Source organism: Thalia democratica, chromosome 4 (assembly GCF_965202585.1).
Source record: "Thalia democratica chromosome 4, ktThaDemo2.hap1.1, whole genome shotgun sequence".
Taxonomy (NCBI): Eukaryota; Metazoa; Chordata; class Thaliacea; order Salpida; family Salpidae; genus Thalia; species Thalia democratica.
In genome coordinates, this window is record NC_139168.1 from 37,350,971 (window position 1) to 37,369,088 (window position 18,118).

An 18,118-nucleotide genomic window follows, 5' to 3' on the forward strand; every position below is an offset into this window, starting at 1 on the left:
TGTTACAGATAGAGCAGAGGTATTTAGAGAAAAGTAAGCAATATGATGGGTCATCGGGTCTATTTTTTTAAAGTAGGTACACATGGCATAAATGTTCTTTTACCAACTGTATATACAGACTAAAAACTACTCCTTTGAAATATATTTGGGATTTGAAAGATATTGAAGAAGATTTTAGCATAAACTGGGAAATTTTAGCACAAACAAAATACAAATCAAATTAAAAACATGGCTGCACTCTCTGCAACATATAAAAACACAAGATCTCAAAATTAAAGTCAAATATAGCTCTAAATAAATAAGTGAACTTTTTAGTAGTTGTAAATATTTTTCAAGCTTTTATTTTAGATAATTTTGAACGTTTATGCAAGCTTTGTTTGTCTTATTTTTTTTAATGACTTATTTAGTGATGTAACAATGCTTAAAGTTTTTGGTAAAATTTCATGTACATTTTGATTTATGTTTTAAGATACTATTGTAATAAACTAACTCAAAAGCTGAAACATTATTATTACAAATATATAGTGTTGTATTGATATACATATAAATATATATAACTATGCCACTAATAAACTTTTACTGATTGTGTATAATTAGAATAACTTTTGAGATATCATATTATGTATCCTAGAAAATTAGCAAGAAAACATTAATTTTCTAAATTATAAAAGATAATTTTTACTATAAAAACTGACTTATAGTTAATCATTTAAGCTTTTAATTAAGAATCAATCTTAAACAAAAAGTATTAGAACCTCTATGCCCTCGGCGTCCCTTTAAAATCTTAAAAATCAACCAAAGGATTTCAATTTTAAGTGATCATTTTCCAGGGGTTTGTTTAGGTGAGAGCAGGAGCACGTCAAACAATTCTCACTATTCTTTTTGTGCATATGCACACGCATTCATATTTTTCAAAATCAATTTAAACTACATCAGTATATATATTTTTTTTTTTCATATTCTACTTAATTAAGTTTTAATAAATTTTTCTGATTAACTGTTAACTCTTTAGGAAAATATAAAGCAATCAAAGTTTTTGTTTTTAATATTGTTGTTTTTAGATATAACTTAACCTACTGAAAACTATTTCTTTTAGTTAAATATTGTTGTTTCTTGATATAACTTATTCTACTAAACACTATTTCTGTTAACTCCTATTTATACATAAAAAATATTATTGACTGGTTTAACGTTTAAATAAGTTTGGGTTTAAGATTTTGATAAAATATATTAATAGGTATCATACTTGCACTGGTGATGGTTTTGTCTGAAAATTGTTGCAAGTGATACTACAGATACTTGTGCACTAAAGTTTTTCAAACAAGTCTATAGTCTTAAATGCTGTTTGTGCATTCTGTAATTATTAAATTCTAACATTTTTACCTCTAATTTAGAAATAAAAAATGCTCTCACTGCAATTTAACTGGTCCCCAGAAAATGCACTCATATTAGATTAGTATTATTGTACTATTAAAATTATCTAGAACTAAACTATTTTAAACTTCATTTCTTTGTTTTATTAATAAAAATTAAATATTGATATAGTTGACAATTTTATTTTTTCTACAGGTTTTTTTAACATATTGTAAAAAATGTTAAGCTCTCACAGGCTAAGATGTTCAACATGCATAAAAAAACTAAGCTACATCTCAAAATTAACTTTGAATACAAATTCAAAAACTATGTTGCATCCGGAAAAATGCAATATTAGTTTAGCAAGACATTTTTCTTTCAATCCAGTTAATAGAAATACAGGCAGCAATGTAAATCACACTTCAAGAAAAATACTTTTTGCTTCATTTTTGTCAGGAAGTATGGCTATTTATTCTTATTTACCAATTAATCAGTCCTATGCATTTTGGCCTTCAAATCCATTTTCACAAAATTCTGCTGTTGAACATAGTAATTTGGATTTGCAAGAAGCTTCTCATGATGTAGAAGAAAAAACACCAACTGAAAAAGTTGAAATGCCATCAGTAAATTCAGTTTGGAAGGATGCAAAAATAACACTTTATCAGTACCAGAATTGCCCTTTTTGTAGTAAAGTCAGAAGTTTTCTACTTGCTTATGACATTCCATTTACCATTGTAGAGGTACACCCATTTAACAAAAAAGAGATTTCCTTTTCAGAATACAAAAAACTTCCCTTGATTACAATTGAACAGGATGATGTTTTGCAAATCAATGACTCTTCAGTTATTGTCAGTGCAATGTCATCATACATGATAGATCCCAGCTCAAAGTCTTTAAAAGAACTGGTCAACAACTTCCCAATCACAACTGAACTTCAGAATGGAAAGGAAGTTAAGCTGATAAGAAACAAAAACTTTCTTTTTATTAATGAACATTTGCTTACCAGTTCAAGAGAAAAGGCATTAATAAGAGAAGCAAAATGGAGAGACTGGGTAGATGACTACTTTATTCACTTGATTTCTCCAAACTTGTATAGAACTATTTCAGAGTCCGTAAAAGCATTTGACTACCATATTTCACTTGGTCCATACAAAGGTACATGGGAAGGTTTTGCTGCCAAGTATTTTGGTAGTGTTGGTATGTGGGCTATTGGCAAAATGATTAAGAAAAAGTATGGTATAAGTAAGGATGTAAGAGCTGACTTGTATGCTGCCTGCAACAAAGTTTCAAATAAGCTAAAATCACAAAAGTATTTAGGTGGGGATTTGCCCAATCTTGCAGATATTTCCTTGTATGGAATGCTTACTGTGATGGAAAATCAGCAGGTAATGAAGGATATTGAAAAAAATAACAAATCTTTTATGAAATGGTTTAGAAGAATGGAAAAAAGTGTAAAAAAACATAGAGTTGAGGACTTGAGAAAAAATTTAAAATATGAAAAATTAAATGTTAAAGAAGCATAAACAATAACACAGTATTTTTTACCACATTAAATAAATGCTTAGTTTTTAAATTTGATCAAACAGTTTTACTTATGTTAACTAATTAAAATACCAGCTGTTAAAAAATAATATTTTTTTTTATTGATCTATATTTAATTAGAATCTCTGATTGATTTAGTAACATTATAATAATAAGTTGTGAAGTGTATAAATTTTTGACTAGTAAGAACTATATTATAAGTTATTTAACAGTTATATAAAATAGCCTTTTAATTTGTTAGTGATTAAAATGAATATTTGCTTTACTCACAAAACTAGTTCTTTAATATTTTTTCTTTTTGTTATAAATTTTTGGCAATATTTACTTGGATGGCTTTGTTTTTAGTTTTTTTGCTTGTACAGTAAAAATAAAAACTTTATCAATAGTACTTACATTACGTTTCAGACTTTAACATTTACAACAAAACTATTTTTAGTTGTTTTCTAGTTTAATTGACTTTATCAAAATTTTTATTAATTTTTTAGTAATTTTGCTGTTATATTCAGGGTTAACTTTGAAACTAGTATACTGATCATTAATTCAAACCAGTAAGTATGGACAATGCGTTAATGATAAGATGCACAACTTGCAGAGCTCCTTTGAGGCCTTTCAGTGGTGAGTATAAGATGCACCCACAAATGAATGTCTTTACTTGTAGGGTTAGTTGACTCAAACTTAAATAAAATTTTGAATAGTTTATTAGATACATTTTCAATTGTTTTAACTGCATGATTAAAAAAATTTAAAATTAGTTCAGTGATTTTTTTTAGTTTTTAATTACCTTATATCAAAAAAATAGTTTGATATATAGTATTGAATTAAGAAATAAATTAGTAAATCCATTATGTAATCCTATCACATTATTTTTATAAAGTAATATCTTAGAAAAGCTTGGCAAGTATTTTGCTATTTTTTGTATTGGCGCTATCATTTAAAGATACTTTTCTTGTTAAAATGTTTGATAACAACTTTGTTGTTCACAGGGTTGTTGTTTTAAAGTTTTTTTGATAACTCTGTCAAAAAAAGATCATTTAAAAGTTTTAACTAATTTAAAATTATCATCTAAATATCAGAAATTTTTTTTTGTTTATTGATGATTTTATTATTATTATTTATAATAAGTTATGAAAACTTGTGTTATGTTTTTTATTAAATCTCACCTAAAAACCTTGAATCATGGATTTTGATAATTTTTAGAAAAGTTTTTAACTAAATTTCTTTATAGAATCATTAAAAATTCTGGGTATTTATTGTTTAATGAATGAAAAAAAAATGCTAAAATATTTGATCCAAGGACCTGGTGTAAGAAAAAACCTTTCGGTTATCTAGTCTTACACCAGGATACAGTTTAAAGTCATGTCCAGGACAGTATTTGATTTAATAGAGATTTTATAATAATCTCTTGATTAATCCTTGAATAAAATTATTGTTTTTTTTAGAACTGTCTAAAGCTCCTTGTTTTTCTCCATGTAATCTTATTATGAGAATTTTCTCTAACTGTTCAAAATATAGATTTAATCGTTTGCTAACAAAAGATCCTAGTAAAACAAGTTCACTGAAATTTAAATAAAAATAAGTTATACAGTAATCTTCCTTTATTGTACCATCATATGTTTCTGTGTGTTAACGAATCAATACTTTTGAACTGGGTTCTGTAAAAAATAATTACTGTAATGTAAGAATAGAAGCAAAGAATAAAGGAGTTGTATACATGTTTTCATTAAAATTAAAATAAATTATTATTTTTTAAATTTATTTTAATTTTAATTTAATGAAAACATGTATACACCTGTATATAATTGTTAATGTTTGACTTTTATTGAAAATAAAGTGAAATGAAATTCTTAGTAAACAAACAAATGAAATAAGTTAGATTAGTATCTCAAAAACCAACAGAAAATTAAGAAAACTTGTTTATACAAATCTTTTTTAGTATGATATTTTTCACAAAAATTAGTGAGGTTTTTTATTTTTACTTGTTTATAACCTCTTTAGGAACATGTTTTAAAGAATGTAAATATACAGTCATAACTAGTTTCAAATAAAAAGTTTGATTCAGTTCAGTTTTGAAGTTTTAATGTAACAATTAGTTAGCATTGCAAAATAAGTTGTAAGAAAAAGTTAGCGTTTACTATTAAACTGTTAACTTTACTTTGACTCAAACTAAACATGATTGTTTACAGGATTGCTACTTCCGTTACAATGATGAAATTATATCGTTGGACAAGCATGGTAAGAATGCTCAGTGCAACTGGTGTGGCAGAAACTCGTGGCCGCAAGGACCAGACAGTTTGCTGAAGTGTACTAAGCAGATTTGTCCCAATGCGTTTTGCACGTTTGTTTTAACTTTTTCATCACTCTATAATGCTAATTTTCTATCTTAATCCTAATATAATTATGTTTTAATTGATCAGTTTGCCTAAAACCATTGCTTTTTTCAACTAAAAATATTTACAAAACAATAATTTACATCTCTTTTAAGTATTGTTAAACTTACAGTTGGTGTATCAACAACAACATATCAAGTACAAATGCAAAAAAGTATGATGAACGAAGCAAATTTTTATGCTTTATTTGTGATAACTTTGCTGTAAAGGCTATGCAGGTCCTTCATACTAACATTCACTTGTCAGTTCAGATTATTCTCAACAATGATGATCCTGATGTTAGTTTATTTTTGTACTTAGAAAATTACTTACAATAAAAAAATGTTGAAATTCAACTTTATATGTTTATATAAATTTATTCTATAAGTGACAAGTAAACTTACAAAATTTTCAAATAGGTTTTTCCAAAATAAATCACCTAAAATCTAAAATAACCTTATAAAAATAGTAATAAGCTAGAGATTTATTTCACTTGTAACCTTTAAAATTTAGTGAAAATATTTTGATTGTATTTTTTTTAGTTATCAAAAAACAACCTTTGAATACATTGAACATTTAATTTATGTTGAAGTTTTTTTGTTATACTATTTAAAACTGTTAATCTTCAAATATATTTTACTAAAAGGTTTAATAAGTTTTGAAAATAATGCATATATTGTATTATTAATTGTATAATTTTTGTATGAGGGTGAGAAAAAAATAATATTTTTATCAACCTCAATGCAAACTTGAGTTAATACTCTGATAACTGGGTTAGATTAGTAACTTTAAAATCTGCTTTGTTGTTCGTTGAGAAAAAAAAGAGTTTTTGCTTAAAAACTACAATAATTTTTGTTTTAAATTTTTGCATTTTTGTATGCTATTATGGTTAAGTATATTAAAATTTAGTTTTGTACCGTAAAGAAGTACATCTTCTGTAATTAGTTCAATATACCAAGTCAAAGAAACCAATTTATTTTTTTCTTTCTAACTATAAGACGATCGTCAGTGCTGAAATTCAAAGCAACAATTCTGCGAAATCTCAAACAAAACCGTCAGTAAATGAAAGTATCAAAAACGCGTTTAACGATGAAGAAACTTCTGACATGAAACTTCTTGTTGATGACAAAATAATTCATGTACACAGGTCCATGTTAAAAATCAGGTTAGATTTTAAGGGTCTTATTTAATTTTTGGTGATTTTATGTTTACCTTAAAAAGCTGTACCAAAGCAACTTGTTAATGATAAACAAAGTGTAAAATAGTTTAGATATTACTCTTTGTATAATATTTTGCAATACATTTTATGTTAAGTTTTTAAACTAGACTGTTATTGTAAATTATACATAATCTATAATAATTAGAATTTATTTTAAAGTAATAAATTACTAGACAAATGAGATTAAAGTTTATTGTAAAAAAGCAGAAATAATTTATATTTATTTTAAGCAGAAGTGTTTATATCAAGTCAAGATCAAAATAACATTTTTAATCGAAACCGTTAACTGTTGAGTTTTTGTTGGAAAGTTTTTGACTATAATAAAAAAAAAATATTATACCAGTGGTTTTTTTTTTTTTTTAATAATTTTTATTATTCATAATTTCATTAAACAAACTTCATACCAGCCAAATTTTCAGATTTTTTTTATATAATCTTTGATTATACAAAGAATCCAAAAATTAAACAGAATATCATTCAATTCTGACAAGGTGTTAAAAAAGATTGCAAAGAACTTTTTCTTCATATAACAGGAGCAAGTCGTTCATCAAAAAGTTGGACGAGTACCAGCAGCTTCAGTCGACTCCGAAGCGAAACAACAAAAAGAAAGTTGAGGTGAAAGAGGAGGTTGATACTCCGTCCATATCAATCATGGAGTACTCCTATGACGTCATATACGCGTTCGTCTACTGGCTGTACACGGACGAGGTCCGTTTGCAAGATGGCGTGTCCGTGACTGATGTTATACTAGGTTTGTTTAAATTTATCTATTAAATGTGAAGTAATGTTGTCCTGTTGTAATTTTATTATTTGAGCGATTTTAAAATTAAACTAGCTAATTTCACACGCAGAAACAGCAAGTTTGGTAAGTTTAAGAATTTAATAGTTTTGTTATTATAATATTTTCGTTAAACGTTTTTTCGTTAACTTAGAATTTTTTTTTTAAACTCTTATTTAAATTAGGTTGTTTTATTTTGTTTAACTTTTATAATTTTAGTGATTTTATTTTTATAAATAGTATTACATAGTTTTTACTATTAACAGACAATACAAAACGTGATAGTTTTTATTTTATCTTTGAAAATAAAGTGTATTAACTTAAAAGATTATGTTGTGTAATTCCAAACAATTTAAGTTTCAAACTTAAATAGATTTAAGGAAATAGTATACAAAACTTGTTTTGTTAGAGTTGAATATAGTGCCAATTTTCATAAAAAGGGCTCATCAGTTATAAATATAAAAATTTGATTCTAGATCTAAAGTTTAAACATAAAAAAAACTGTCAATTGAAAAAATCAACATTACAGTACCTTTTTATTTTATAAGTTTTAATTTTATCTTATAACAAAATAATGACTGTTAAACAAAAACAAAAGTAATTTAGATTTAAACAAGGATTAAAACTTTTTGTCAAATATTTTCAAAAGTCTCTAGAACTTTTAAACAAACTGTCTAAGTGAAAAGTACCAAACAATGATTTTCAAAGCTTAGTTGTTTTTTAGACTTTTTCAATGAAAAATCTGCTTAGTCAATAATTTTTTACAACTTTATTATATAGAGTTTTAGTTAAACTACAAGTTGTTTTTAACAAACTAAAGTTATTCAAAATAACTTTTTAGATGTAGTTGGTTAAAGTCAGAGAGTACAATAAGATTCTTATGGGGGGAGTAAACTAAAACCACTAAAAATATCTGCTACATTTTTTGATATAAATCTCAAGTTTAAAGAAATGCTCCTTGCAATATTTACAAAATGTGTATTAATATTTGTTATTAAACAAAAAATAACAATTTTATAACTAAAAGACGAAAAAAATCTTTTATTTTGTTTATTAAAATAATGTAATCATAAGTTTACCAATTCTTTTAGCTGTTAGTAAACTATATTTTTTCCCATACAGATTTGCTTCAACTGGCCGACGAATTTAAAGAAGAAGGTTTACAATCGCACTGCTATCGACTCATCAAAAAGCACATAAGTGTCAAAAATGTTTCGATATTTTATGCTGCGTCCATAAAACATGATGCGAAAGTTAGTGCGTTTATTAAATTTTTAGTTGTATCAAATCTGAAGCGTATTTAAATTTATAGATAACTAAAACATATTTATAAGCAAATATAGTTTTTACTTCAAGTTAGTTCTCTTGGCTTGTAGCCAAGTTTTTACCATTTTTTATCTGTGATTTACGATCAAATTTAAGTTCATAGCTTATATATATTTCGACTTTAATTTTATAGATTTTAGTCAGAATAATTTTTTTTCAACGAACTAAATTTCGTGAAATTTTTAAATTTTAAAACTAACGTTGCTGAAAAATAACTTAGTTTAGACTAAAAGAAAAAATAATGCTCTAAGCATTTTGTTTTTTTCTCTACTTTACATAGGGGAAAAATACTAAAAGCATGACAACTGTATAGTTTAAATAAAAGCAATGTTGTTAGTTAAACTAAGAAAAATTTTTGTCTTCATAAAAAATTTCTTACTATTTAGAAACTGACCGAATCAAAAATTGTTGTGGAAGTTGTGTACTTGATGTTTATTAGTTTTATGAGAGTAATTTTATTAAATAAATCACAACTTCTAGCTATTGATAGTTAAATGTTGCAGACATCTATGCTTTTTAATGTGAATGCTCACAATAACAAAACTGTCAATTTGATAATAAGTTGATTTAAGTTTGAAGTATTAAATGTTTTGTTCTACATACAAAGTTTATTTTATTTCTTTTAAACTAGTAACTTTGTAATAAAATATACAGTTTTACTTAAAAGTTAATAAGTGTGTAATAAAACCCGAAATTTGTTAGCGATTATAAAATTCATTTAAGTGGTTTTAAACAAGTTTTTGTAAAAATTGATACGTTTTCTTTTGAAAAGGAGTAAAAAATTTAGGTTTTTTTTTAAGGCATTTAAACTTCTCGAATACGCGCAAATGAAAAACCTTGGAAATATTTTTAAGTAATTTTGTAATACCCTTGGAGATGTTATAATTAAGGTTTGCTTCTACATTTATTTATTTATAAATCTATTTTAAATTGAAAAAATCAAAAAAATATTTTTGTTTTATTTTATAGGAGCTGAAGCAATTTTGCTTTGATTACATTGTGAAGCACATTGCATCAATTGTTGACATTGAAAGTTTCCAAAATCTGGAAAAAGAGTTGATTATTGAGTTTCTGCGTCACATTGCGAGTAATACTGCAGAGAAAAGATCTCCAGAGAGAAGTTCTAGTGCTAAACGCAAAAAACGCACTTAACTGTGCTACTGGTTTATAGCTGTTCAATTTTGATTATTTTTTATAGCTTCAGCAACATGTGCTTAACATATTAATAGTGCTTTAAAATAACTTCAACATTCTGCAAAAAGATTACTGCTAGCTACTTGGTTTCTTTTTTAATTAAACTCAATCATTTAAATTAATTGTTAACATTATGTTATTGGGGCGTTTTGTTTATTATGCATTTATACAAGTATGATTTTTTTTGAGTATTATGTTTTTGCGCGAGTACACTTTTGTTTAACATTAAACTGTTGCACAACCACCCATCCGTATTGTTGCATTTTAGATAATTGTGTTTTAAAATATAACATTGAAAACCTATAAATTTTAGTAAAAATATAATGTTACCCTTTTGTCCGTGAGCCTATAATTTTAAACTCACTTAAATGATTACTGAATATAGTGCTGAAATCAGTCCAGGCACAGTCAATTTTTGTTTATTATTTTTCTACAGCATCAATAATTAAAAAAATTAGATGATAGTTTTTAAAAATATACAAATTTTTATTGCACAACACATAAGTTAAAAAACTTTTTCAGATTTACAATCCGTCCTCAACAAACTAATAACATAAATGTGTTTTAGTTCTGCTAGTTTATTGAGGACGGATTGTAAGTCTGAAAACGTTTTAAACTTATGTGTTATGCAATAAAAATGTGTAGATTTTTCAAAACTATCATTTGATTTTTTTATTCATATGTGAATGTCGTCATTTATGAAATATTAAAAAAATTAATTTAAAATATGATGTTTTGAAACGTCTAACATCGATAATGTACAAACCTCTGGTTTAGTTCAAATTAATAAAGGACAGTCGAGTGTTGCACCTTAAATTGTGGTAAACAGTAATAAACTTAATGGACTTAATTTAAGTTGGGCAGTAACATGTAAAAGTAAGAAGCTTATTCGAAAGGGTTAAACTACAAAAGTTAAATTCAAAAAAATATCCGTTTGTAGATCTTTAATGAAAGTTACTTCATGATATTTTAAAGCTGAGTTTTGAATTTTTCGACCAGTTACATGTTAATATCTATTCAGTTTTTGTATTAAATTTAACAGTTTGAAGTAAAGTAGTTCAGTATAAGAACTACTTATCGTATTTATTGTATTACTTATCGTATTACATTATCGTATCTAGTTGAAACCCTTATTTTAAGTCTATGAAAGTCAATTAAGTAATAGGAGTTTTGAAATGAATAAATAACATGAATTACTATTATATGTGGTTACTTATACATTTTAGGCAAACTATTGAATCTATCAGTCTAAAGACATCATGTAGAGCTTCATGCAGTTGTAATCTCTTAAAAATTTTTAAGTTTTACATATAAAACTAGTACAGTAATGAATCAAATAAGGTACTCTATAATTATTGAAAATGAATGATTAATGCAGATAAAATACAATTTTTACGATATCAAAATTTAAACTTCTACTAAAACTCAGTCTTAATATTAAAATTTGATTTGTTTAGTTTCTTAAGTAAAAATTTTCAGTAATAATTTGTTTTTAATTTAATTGTTTAAATGCTATTTTCCATGAATGTTACATATCTTTTTTTAGATTTATTTAAGCACTGACGAGGTCTTTGACCGAAACTTAGTTTGCAAAATAAATTTTTGAAAGAATAATTATCAATATTGTTACAGTATTGAACGGATTTTAAAATCGACAAGTATTTAGACAGAACAATAGTTTTTGAGCAGAACCTCACAATAAAGTAGAATTTTTTATATCATTTAGCAATTTATATCATCAATTCCAAAAGGCATAAAAAAAAAAGAATCTTTGGTTGGTACAAACCTATAGTAAGTTTAAAAAGCTCCTTCAAGAGTTAAACTGTTCGTTCAGTTTTGTACTTAACACACATTGAAAACTTAAATACAGTTACATTGTCAAGATATTTAAAGTTAAAACTTTTATGGGAACGGATTAAAATTGCACGAGGAAACAAAATTAGTCGAAGACAATTTTGCACCAGAGTAAAAAAAACTAAAAGGTAAATTAATAAACGAAAAGAAAGAAAAAAAGTTACTGACCGAGGGTTAGGGGTAACAGTGATAGTAAAAAGAAAAAAAAAATCTTATAAAAACTATTATTAAAAAAAAATAAAAAAAACTACCGACCGAGAGTTAGGGGTACCAGTGATAGAAAAAATTTAATAAAAAAATATATATATAAGTTACCGACCGAGGGTAAGGGTTAGTGGTAACAGTGAAAAAAAAAATAATAATAAATTAAACTAAAAAAAATCAACCCGTGCATAAATGTCTCCGTGCAAAATTGTCTGCTTCAAAAGTGTCTTCGTGCAAAAGTATCTTCGTGCAATTTTGTCCCCTAGCGCGAAATTGACACCTACCCAACTTTTATATCTCAATAACGGCATGCTACTAGCTTAGATTTTACGTCACAATTAATAAATTAAATTGATACAAGCTTTATAAAAAACTTTGATTTTTTTCTAGTAAAGAATAACTTCAGATATTATCAACTAGCAAAATGTTAGATTTTTATTTTTTTTATTAAAAAGAATCTGTAATAAAATCGAATTGCGTTTATTATTTTATAATGAAAAATCATAGATTTTAAGTTAATTATAGGTGTATTAATCAAATAAATATTTGAAGCTGTTAAAATAATGTTAGCTGAATTATAATCAGATTAATTATACAAAATAGCAGTCTTATCTCCTAATACAGTGTTGACAACTTCTCTAATAGGTGTAAGATATTGTACATAAAGGGTTTAAATTATTAGACTTAAACTTTGGCGGACTGCTTCACTTTTATAAACTTAAAATAAAAAAGTTTTAAACTTGTCTGACCACTAACTTAAAATAATTTAGTCACAAAATTAGCACGGCAGTTTACTCACTACTAACCTTTTATCATTACTGTTAGTATTAAAAAATACATTTTTTCTTATTATTTTTACTATAAATTTTCTAAACTGAATAATGATTTGCGGACCGTATGTATTACCCAATGTAGTAATTTACTCATCAAAGGCTCTAACTAAAATCCAGTTGGTTTAAATATTGTATCACAACTTGTAATTAGAATTGGTTTAGTTTTATAGAACTCCTACGTAAACCTTATTCAATGAAAAGTACATATTTAACCAAATAAAAGAAAAAAATATATATAGCATTAAGTTAAAAAAAACTAGTTAACCCTATCTAATTGCCAAAAACTAAAACCTATAAAGGTAAAACTGCGAAACTTTACTTAGTTAGATAAAGCAATACAAGTTCATTAATTCATAAAAATGTTCATACAAAAATGTTTTTTAAGTTATCTTTTATAATAAAACAGAAGTAAGATAATACATACAGTTAAAAAATACTGAAGAATAGTTTAGCAAAACCTTAACACATACCAAACACCTTGATAACAAAGATTTGATTTCTTAATTTTTAATGAAAATTAAAAAGTAACTAAGTATTTTATGAAAAATATATTTCTAGTATTTTCTAAAGTAAACATAATTGCAATGTTTTTAAGTAAATTAAGTTACCCTCCGCTACAGTTTTTAAAATACTAAAATTTTAAAGTAAACGATCATTTTAATTATATATACAGAGTTGCACAGTTTTAATCTCATTAAATAAAAAAATATCGTAGCTTTACACTTCTGACAAAATTTAAAGCATGCTTGTGTCTTAAAATAGAGTAAACCACTCCAATCTGGTCCCAATGTAAAAAAAGGTATTAATAAAATCAAGTCCAGAAAGAGAAATGTTACACATTAAATATATACAGTTTATTTAACGACAAATAAAATACATTCAACATATACGGTCCTAGGACCTAGTTAACGAAGAACCTTTCGGTTATCGAAGTCGCATACCACTTGGATACCTCTTAACGTCTTGTCCAGGACAAATAAGTAATCATTGCAATATACTTTTTATATTGCATCAAAAAAAACTGACTAAAATTGGGGTAGGTGCCTAAAATGCACGAAGGGACACTTTTGCACGAAGGGTCAAATATGCACGAAGACAGTTTTGTACGAAGGGTCACTTTTTCACAAAGACTTTTTTGCATGTAAGGTCACTTTTGCACGAAGACACTTTTGCACGGGTGGAAAAAAATATTTATCAACTTTAGTTTTTATCATTTTATTTTTACTATCACTATTATTCTCGGTCGGTAATATGTTTTTAAGTTTTTTATATATATATAAATTGTTTTTTTTTCTTGCTTTTTTTGATTAATAATTTTTATAAGGTACATATATATATATTTTCACCACTGTTACCCTAATCCTTACTCTCGGTCCGTAACTTTTTTTTTTTCTTTGTTTTTTTTTAATCTAATTTTTTTTTTACTCACATGCAAAAATGACCTATCGTGCATAAGTGACCCCTCGTGCAAAAAAGTTTTCGTGCAAAAATCTTATTTCGTGCAAAAACGTCTTCGTGCATATTTGAACCGTTCCCCTAAAATTGACCCTAAAGTTTTAGGATTATAGAAAGTAGGAACTTGACTTAATAACTCTTTTCAAATCCATAAGTGGTTTAATCAAAGTCTCGGAGATCTTTTTTATAAAAAAATATTAAGAGGAAATTAACATACAAACATGATTTTTAAGATGGCTAGATTGTCTTTTTTTTTTCAAAGAACATTGACTTTTGTTTGAAACTTATAAAAATTCATTCAGTAAAACAGTTACTAGTAAAAATTGTAAAATACTAAAAAAAAAATAATAATAAATTACTCTAAATGACTTTTCTTTATGTCATTTAATTACTGCTATTGTTTACCAACTATTAATAGTTATATTTTCATACCACGCCTATCAATATAAAAACGAATATTTTATGATTTTTTACAATTTTCTTTTACACTTAAACTTTTTTTTATAAGTTTAATTTATTTCTATTTAATTGTATTTTGACTACTTAACATAAAAAATAGTTTAATAAACATACTTTAATTTTTAGTAGTACTATAAGTATTTTTACCTAATTTTAAATGTTATTCTATTTTGTAGACCAAGTTATTTTTTTGTAAAAATGCAAGAATAATCTATTTTTTATGAGAATTTAATTTTTGTTTATGGTTTATACACTATGTATAATAATTTTTGTTTTTAAACATTAGTTTTTTTGTGTGTCTTCTGTTTAAGTTCCTCAGGTTTTGATGTTTGTATCTAACATTGCACAATAGACAAAATAATAATAACATTTATAACTAATTGTTTTTACTTATCTGCATAAAATTTTTTTTTAAATATTTGTTTTGAACTATTGTCGACCTTTTAATTTCATTACCTAAGTAAGAAGGTTATTTATAAACAAAAAACAACAAATTTATTATAAAGAAAACATAAATAAAAATTGGCTACTGTGAATTCTAAGAAATTACTTTATGTTTTCAGTAGGGAAATAGAGAAAAAAGTGTTTTGTTAACTAAATATAAGCAACGAAAAAATCTTAGCGACCATAAATTAGATGTTTTAAAAGGAATAACTACAAGTTATTCTTATCATTTAAAGTATTCTTTTAAGTTTCCAGTTAAACTTATTTTCCTTTATAATAAAAAGTAGTCAAACTAAAACAAAAAACAAAAAAAAAAACATAAAAAAAGGTAACTTTATCTTTAGAAAAAAAACCTTAAAATTCACTTAAATTGACAAGGCCTTAATTTAAAAAAAATATATTCATAATAAAAGTTTGTATTACAATTCTTTATTTTACGACTATTTTTTGCATAAAAAATTTTGTTACAAACGAATTTTATTTTATAAAGGTTCTATGACAGTTTTAAACAAACATAATACAAAATATTTTAAAGGTGAAGTGAAAGTAAGTGGAACCTTCAATGATAATTTTTAAATCATAGTTGAATAGTTTCAAAAAACAAAAACAAAAAACAATGGTGTAAAAGTATAAAGTTAAAATAATAACGATAAAATAAAAAATGTTGTACTTTATACAGTTAAAACATATTAGCCTTAAGTTAATATCATTTGAGAATTTTCTTGATTTAAGACGAAATAGTCTTCAAAGGCAATAAAAAATACTTATTGTTTTATATACATGATACAGCTTGTTTGGTATTTTTATATATAGTGTCAAGTATTCTATCTCTTTATTCTACTTAATAGATTAAAATTAAAAAGGAAATTTTTGAAAGTTAGAACTAATAAATTATCAATTTTTGTTTTGTTAATGCTTGAAGTACTTTTTACAGTTTTAGTCTAAATTAAGTGTAAGAAAAACAATAAATTACTCAAATTTATGTTTTACAAGTTGCATTAAATGTTAATTTAAGTCATGTTACATCTATAGGTCGTCAGGATTGTTTTGAAAATAAAAAAATTTATGTAGTGCACAGTAATCTCTTCTGAAACTAAGCACATTGTATCCACAGCAAAAGTGCGTATTTAAACAAAAGGTAGAACTGCGAAGAGTTAAAGGTCACGTTAAAAAAACTTAATAGTTTGCTGTACATAGCAAGTTCTTCAAAAAACAGTTTTAAGACAAAAAACGTCATATATTAACTTTTTTATAACTTATAAGAAAAACCAACAAGGTTTGTGTGATGTGTATGCATTATTCAATTTGCTATCACGGCCACATTTTCTGGAAAATTTCATTTGAGCTGTTTCTTTAGATGATTGTTCATATATAGTGCAAGAGTATTACATCATAAGTTTGTGTTTTCGTTATTGTTAATTTATTGAGATGTTTTTTGGAATCTTAATAAAAAAACGTTGTTAATTAGTAAAATTTATGGTACGCTAAAGCACAAATAAATGTTTATCCATCGGTAAGGAATATAATTTTACAAAGTATAAAGATATAGGGAGGTTAGTTAGCATTTAGCTTTTTTTTATAAAATGATAATATGTTGGTAATTTGATACATACAATAAATTTCTTTTTTGCAACTTCAAAATAAAAATTACTAAATATAGTTTTTGTTACAATTAAAAGTTCTAAAAAGCGTAACTAAACGAGAATGCGTAAATTCGCGATAGGTTACAGTATATACAAATTAAAGATTATTTATTAAAACTCTGTATATCAGAGGATCAAAGGGGTACACGACTGTTCAAATTCGGACAATTCAAATTCCAAAAATTAAAATTTTTTAAATAAATTGAAAGGTTCACAACTAAAAAAGTAATGTATATTTGTCTAATATAAAAAATACATGTTTAGGTCCTATTAATATCTAAAAGTTTTTTTTTTTCATTTTGAAAAACATTTGATATTTTTCGAGATATGGCAAAAAGTAAACTAAAAATCATAGTTATTTTTAGTAATTTTGAATTATCTTAAAAAATATTTAAGGTTTTGCAAAAATCAAAAAGTGGTTTGTAGATATTATTAGGATCTACATAAATATTTCATATTTTTCAAACTTATATTATTTTTAGAGATATAGTCTTTTAAATAATTTTTAAAGAATTTGAATTATCCGAACTTGAGTTGTCATGTAGCCGAGGAAAGTACGCGTTAAAAGAATCTTGAAAAAAGAATTATTATACCAAAGTATTTAAAATTAAGACCTTTATTTAGATTTTTATTAGTACATTTGCATATAAAAATAGCAAATATGAACAAGTTTTAAACTATTTGTCTTTGAAATCTGTCGTAACTTTTATTTTCATATAACTTAAACTAAAATTTTGAAATATAAACAAAACTTGATAAATTAAGTATTACCCAGCTGGCTAGTTTTTATTTTGATTTAATTTCACCTCTTTGCGTTCTTTTGTTTAGTGACAAAAGCACGACACAAGTATAACAAAAAAACACGAATGCCACTTTAAAATTCTCTCATTATTTGCTACGCAAATAATGATATGATTACCTAAAAGTGTTTATTTAGAAAGTTTGAAGAAAAAGTTATAGTTGTTTATTATGTTGAATGTTTATTTAGGCAAAATCTTGCAAATTAACACACCTACAAGTGTTATTCTTTTTTTTTTTCTTCTTTTCTAAATAGCTGTTACAATATGTTAAAACAAGGTTAAAAAAAAAAATTAACAGTGTAAGTAGCTATTTAAGTTGATTTTTAAAATGATGCTGAAATTGTAAACTGTGGTGTTTTTTTTTCATTATTTCTCTCTATTTGTTTAAAACTAGTCTGCTTTTAACTATTTATAAACAACTAATCAGTTTGACTTACTGATACTTAAATTTATATTTTTATGCTCTATTAATTTTTTTTTGTGCTGAATGTCACAAATGATGTTTTTTTCGTTTGATCTGTTTTTTTTTAATACACATATAAATTTGTTACTATGTACTATGTACCTGTTTCTATGAGCTATAAACCTGCTAAGAGATTCATGTGAATTTTATGAGCCTTTTTTTTTATTCAATCAGTACATTCAAGT

The 18,118-nt window shown here is 25.2% G+C and overlaps 2 protein-coding genes across 2 annotated transcripts; both read left to right on the forward strand.

Annotated features, from left to right (window-relative positions):
- Positions 1-1,574: 1,574 nt before the first annotated feature.
- On the forward strand, positions 1,575-3,395 carry LOC145834135 (prostaglandin E synthase 2-like). Its single transcript, XM_082941492.1, has one exon. It carries the CDS (start codon positions 1,593-1,595, stop codon positions 2,874-2,876), a length of 1,284 nt encoding a protein of 427 aa, XP_082797618.1. The 5' UTR covers positions 1,575-1,592; the 3' UTR covers positions 2,877-3,395.
- On the forward strand, positions 3,390-9,948 carry LOC145834136 (protein maternal effect lethal 26-like). Its single transcript, XM_082941493.1, has 7 exons — positions 3,390-3,554; positions 5,079-5,230; positions 5,395-5,560; positions 6,260-6,426; positions 7,014-7,231; positions 8,381-8,511; positions 9,554-9,948. Exons 1-7 carry the CDS (start codon positions 3,450-3,452, stop codon positions 9,734-9,736), a joined length of 1,122 nt encoding a protein of 373 aa, XP_082797619.1. The 5' UTR covers positions 3,390-3,449; the 3' UTR covers positions 9,737-9,948.
- The last annotated feature ends 8,170 nt before the right edge of the window (positions 9,949-18,118 follow it).